At 45.1% G+C, this 5,834-nt stretch overlaps 1 protein-coding gene across 1 annotated transcript in view; it reads right to left on the bottom strand.

Annotated features, from left to right (window-relative positions):
* Positions 1-5,834, bottom strand: part of Pptc7 (PTC7 protein phosphatase homolog) — a 41,231-nt gene that overhangs the window by 11,407 nt on the left and 23,990 nt on the right. Inside the window, exon 2 of the mRNA XM_005344457.2 lies at positions 4,501-4,680. Within this exon, the coding sequence (XP_005344514.1) occupies positions 4,501-4,680 (180 nt within the window). The remainder of the gene's footprint in view (positions 1-4,500; positions 4,681-5,834) is intronic.

Here is a 5,834-nt window from a genome sequence, read left to right on the forward strand (position 1 = left end):
TCCTTCCTTCCTTCCTTCCTTCCTTCCTTCCTTCCTTCCTTCCTTCCACCTTCAAAGGCTCCATCCAAAGCAGGGTACTGTGTTTTAATAATTATTGGAACAAGGGTACCACACCCAACACTATTCTTTATTTAATCAGGGTATCAAGGTTTCACTAAACTTACTAACATTTAACCATAAACATAACCAGTCTTCTAAACCAGACTGCCGTCTGCTGAAGCCATAAAGCACTTTCTGGATGACTCACAGTGAGGACACAAGTGGCTTGCAGACCAACCTGCTCATTTTCCAGAGACTGCACAAGGCCCACAGTCTCTGGCCAGGCTGACTGCAGCAAAAACTGCACCTGCCTCCACCAGAAGAATACGCAGCACACCAAGGGACAAATGGAACATGCCTGTATATGTGGAACAACACTGACAGTTGGCTCTCTCCGATTATCAACAAGAACCATAAGAAGCTAGTGCAGGGCTGGCCAGTGTACAGGAAACCCACTTACCCTTACTCTGGGGAGGCACTGAGTAAAATGAATCTAGGAGTCACAGCTCTGAAAACTTACATATTCTTTGTCTCCTGAAAAGACTTGTGTAAGAAAACAATAAAAAATGCAAATGAGACTAAAAGAAAAAACACTACTCAAGAGCCAGAGAACCAGGAGTGAGCTGCATGTCTCTCCTATGCCACTAGGTCAGGCAGGCAGCTAAGTGGCAGAGGTGCAGCTAGCGCAAGCACAGCAAGCACAGCCCTGCACTCTATCTCCGGCACAGAAATAGGTAAGTACTGTCACAAACACTCAGCGGCATGAACGGTAGTCAGTCTATCTGCATTTGAGCCCCAGCTCTGCCACTTTCAAGCTCTGCGATCCAGTTTCCTTGTTCACAGAAACAGGACCAAGAGTATACCTCTCACAGAGAAATCCACAAGGCGAAACCAGTTAAGTCATGGCAAACTTTAAAAGTGTGGCTATCTTATGATAGTCATTAGGAAAGCGTTAAAGAATACACTTGGAAAGAGAAGATAAATGAAGTAAGATTAAAAGCTAGTATTTGGGGATTGGAGAAACGGCTCAGTGGTTAAGAGCACTGGCTTCTCTTCCAGAGGACACAGGTTCGATTCCCAACAGTCACATGGCAGCTCATGACCGTCTGGAACTCCTATTCGCACACACATATACACATAAGTAAATAAATTCAATTAAAAAAACAGTATTGCTTGAGAAGTAGTTCAGCAGCTGGTCCAGCACTCTCTGAGCATGCACCAGGTTCTGGGTTTAGTCAACAGCACCACACAAACCAGATATGGGGCGCACAACTGTGGTCCCAGCACTCAATTGGGAGGTAAAGGTATGAAGTTCAGGAAACATCATCCTCAGCCACATACTGAGTCTGAGGCTAGCCTGGGCTGCACAAGACCCTATCTTTTTAGGAGAAAAAAATAAATAAAAACAAAAATCAAACCTAAAGCAAGTGAATGGCCTGTGGTGACAGCTAATCCCAGGGTGATGCTTTTCAGTGTACACCACAGGCAAGCCACTCAGTCTGAGTTTCTTCTCAGCCAGATGTAGAGACAATTCCTATGTGCCTGCCTCACCAGGTGTGAAAACAGAGCACACTCAAAACGACATGCCACTATCCTGTGCACAGACACATGAGGGGAAAATAGAAACACAGAGAATAGTATTCAGTTTTCTGGCTATTTTTATTTTGTCTCAATTAAAATGTGTAATTTCACTGGGCGGTGATGGAACGAGCACACCTTTAATCCCAGCACTCGGAAGGCAGATATAGGTGGGTCTCTGTGACTTTAAGGTCAGCCTGGTCTATAAGAGCTAGTCCAGGACAGGCTCCAAAGCTGTCTCCAAAAACAAAAAAAGTGTAATTTAATGTAAAGAATTAATATAGCCTCTTTCATCATTGATGGTTGGCAATTCAGCTTCCTTGTTATTTGAAGTAGACTGATTAGTAGTGATCTTGACAGCCCTGCGGTGCCTATGAGAAAGAAAATGTGGGTGCTGCGACCTGCCGGAGGGCTGTCAGAACCTGCTCCATAGCCTTCAGTATAGCCAGCTTCCTTCCTTAAAGCCTCCGACTACTCATCATTACAACATGGCCACACAAAAGATCTTCTGAACACTGACAGAATTAAATCTTTTTTTTGAGTGAGAAACAACACAGCCCTGGAGCTGTTCCTCGGGAAACACTGCTAATGACTCACTGTGACAACCTCAGGCCACCATTCATTTCATGCCCCTATGGAATCAGCATGGCCCTTGTGAATGATGGGGCTTTCACAGCCAGGGCAGGAACAATGACTGAGAGCATGTGCAACCTAGCAGCTTACATTCTTCCCCTCTTCAAGTGACTGCCAAGTGCACAGGGCTCAGACCCCATACATCTGGGAGAGCATGTTGAAGATGAGGGTCGGATGTTCAGGAGACTGACCCACATCAGCAGGTACCTGGGCAGCTCTCTCAGGTCAAATCTCTCAGCCAACTTTAATAACCGTCTAGGTCTGACCACTCAGCTTCATTTCTTTTGTGGTGCAGGGGACTAAACAGCTTTGTGCATGCTAGGCCACTGTGTTAGAGCCCTAACTCAAGACTCCCCCGCTTTTTTAAGCTAGGACTCACAGTATAATCCTGGCTGGCCTGAAACTTGCCCTGTAGATCAGGTTGGTCTCAAACTCAGAGATCCATCTATTTCTACCACCCAAGTGCTAGAATAAAAGGCATGAGCCGCCGAGGGCAGCAACCCTTCAGATTCTTAAGAACTTACTGCTTGGGCTGGAGAGATGGCTCAGAGGTTAAGAGCACTGACTGCTCTTCCAGAGGTCCTGAGTTCAATTCCCAGCAACCACATGGTGGCCCACAGCCATCTATAGTGAGACCTGGCGCCCCCTTCTGGCATGCGGGCACACATGGAAGGAATGTTGTAAACATAATAAATAAATAAATCTTAAAAAAAAAAAAAAGAACTTACTGCTGTATTTAAGGGTTTCTGAGAACCATTACATCAAAAATAAAAGCTTGTCCTTTAGAGTAGATTTACTTTGTACATTTTTTAACAATTGCTGGATAAGAAAGCAAAAAGGCAGGCTGGGTAGATGGCTCAGTAGTTAGTTAGGAGCACCCAGCTCTTCCAGAGAGCCTAAATTCCATTCCCAGAACCCATAGAGAGTGGCTTTCAACACCTGTGTAACTCCTGGCCTCCACAAGCACCAACACACAACACATTCACAGAGGCACACACATAAAAGCAACAAAATAACTTAAAAATCAAAGCACGTCTACGACTGTGCTTAATCAAAGTTCAGTCAATTCAGCAGTCAGCCAGATCTGTTCCAGTTTAGTTGCAAATGCCTTGGAGGTGTGTGGGTTAGGTCAGGGAGGTATGCACACACAAACATGGCAACAAAGGATTATTCCAGTGGATTTTAGAAGAAACAGTAATCCCAACATTATAAATAAACCTCAAACATGTCCTTAAATTTATTTATTACTATCTCCAAGTTACATAGGGTGAGAAGGAAATAAAATGTACAAGAAAAAATTATTCCCCCCTCCCAGACTCAAACCTTTTAGGCAACAAAAAACGCAGGATGTTCTGTGCTGTAACTGGCTGCCCTATGTCCAAGTAAACAGCAGGGCTGGGGAGATGGATGGTGTCCACTCCCAGGGACATACTGGAAACTGCCTAGGAGACGGCTTTCCACTCCCAGGTTAAATGATTTCTCCACAGCCCTACAGCTCTGACAGAGGTACTAGGATGGAATCTAGAATGTCCCATTGACCCAAGCACAGCCTCTGAGCACATCAAGAGGAGCAGGGGCCAGCCCAGTAATGGCCCTGTCAGCCTGCACCCCAGCTCCAGGACCTGAATGCTGGAGAGAGAAGCTACTCCAGGAGGTTATCCTCTGACCTCCATAAATGCACTATGAACACGTGACCCCACACACAAAAGAAATAAGTAAAATGTAGTAATGAAAAGGGGGCAGGGGACTGCTGAGATGGCTCGGCAGGTAAAGTGTCTGCTGCCGAGGCTGATCACCTGAGTTTGATCCACATGGAAGAAGGAAAAGATGGATACCCTTGGGTAGCCTTCTGACCCCACCACACATACTTCTACTAATAAAATAAAAACTTTAAGAGGAAGTCAGAAAAGCAGCACCATGCTGAACCCAGGAGAATTTACAGCAGAAAGATAAAACTGTTTACAGAAAACTGAAGAAGGCGGAGCAGAGAGAAAAGAGCCTCTGTGAAAAGGGTTCAAATCCAAGGCAAGGGACAGCTTATACCACTACTCTCTTTAAATGTAGGTGTGAGCAAGGGAGAGGTTCTGGCAACTAAGAATGCCAGGCATGGTGGTGCACACCTTTAACCCCAGCACTTGGGAAGCGGTGGTAGCAAAGCTCTTTGAGTTAGAAGCCAACCTGGATTACTGGTAAAATCTTGTTTGTTTAGCCATTAGTGGGTGCTGTAAGAAGGCACAATCATCTACTTACCCAGCAAAGGTACTTTGTTTTGCAGCAATTCACAGTAGCTCGTGGTGAGAATCCCGACAGGATTGCTAGGAATGAAGCGTCCTTCTTTTACTAACCGCTCACATGTTCGCATTAAAGTCCCTGAGAACTGAGATGGGTCCACGCCATAGTCTCTCCATCCTCCAACACCATCTGCAACTCCTGAGGAAGAAAAAAGTGCTCTTAAAACCATTGCCATTGACTGAGAACGTAGCTCAGTGGCAGAGCTCCTACCTTGGACGCACAAGGCCCTAAATTCAGTCCCTAGTACTGCCAAAAACAGCCAGACACCACTGCTACCAACTTCCCAGCAACCCTTACTCCACCTCTCTCTCTCACACACAGCTGCAGCCTTACTCAGGAGCATCACTGCAAAAACTAACACCTCTGTTCAACACCCTCTATCATTTGGTCTTTCATATATTCATGAACAGCTGGATATGGGGGTGCACACCTTTAAACCCAACAAAGGCAGGTGGATCTCTGTGAGTATGAGGCCATCCTGATCTACATAGTGAGTTTCAGGGCAGCCAGGGCTACAAAACAGAGACCCTGTTTTAAAAAACAAAACCAACAGCAAGTAAGAAATCAAATAATCATGAATAATCTTAAACTACCAAAGAGCACATTGTCTATTAGCTAAGACATAAAGTTTACCAAAATAATTATATATATTATACAGAAGTAATGGAGTTATTAATATTATTGGTTTTGTAAGAAAGAGTGAAAATTATTTTGAAAAAGATTTATGTGAGTGTTTTGCCAGTATGACGTGCATGCTGCCTATAGAGGGCAGAAGAGGTCATCAGGTCTTCTGTTGAGATACTATGTGGGCGCTGGGAACCGAACCCAGGTCATATGCAAGAGACGCTAGTGCTCTCAACTACTGAGCCATCTCTCAAGTCTCTGGTTTCTACTTTTGGTTTTTTTGAGACAAGGTTTCTCTGTGTAACAGTCCTAGCTTCCTGGAACGGCTCTGAAGACCAGGCTGGCCTTGGTCACAGAGATCTGCTATCTCTGCCTCTGGATGCTGGGATTAAAGGTGTGCGCCACTACCACCCACCTTGGCTTTTTCTTTGAGCAGCAATGTTAATGATAACATTGGGCCAGAGCTGGCAATCAGACAAGGAACAAAAGCAGAGCCAGAACAAGTGTTCATGCACACATAACCAAACCCTAGAAGCAAGAAATACACACATAAATAATGCTACATCAAAAAATAAAGAAAATGGCCGGGCGGTGGTGGCGCACGCCTTTAATCCCAGCACTTGGGAGGCAGAGGCAGGCGGATCTCTGTGAGTTCGAGACCAACCTGG

Source organism: Microtus ochrogaster, chromosome 2 (assembly GCF_000317375.1).
Source record: "Microtus ochrogaster isolate Prairie Vole_2 chromosome 2, MicOch1.0, whole genome shotgun sequence".
Lineage (NCBI taxonomy): Eukaryota > Metazoa > Chordata > Mammalia > Rodentia > Cricetidae > Microtus > Microtus ochrogaster.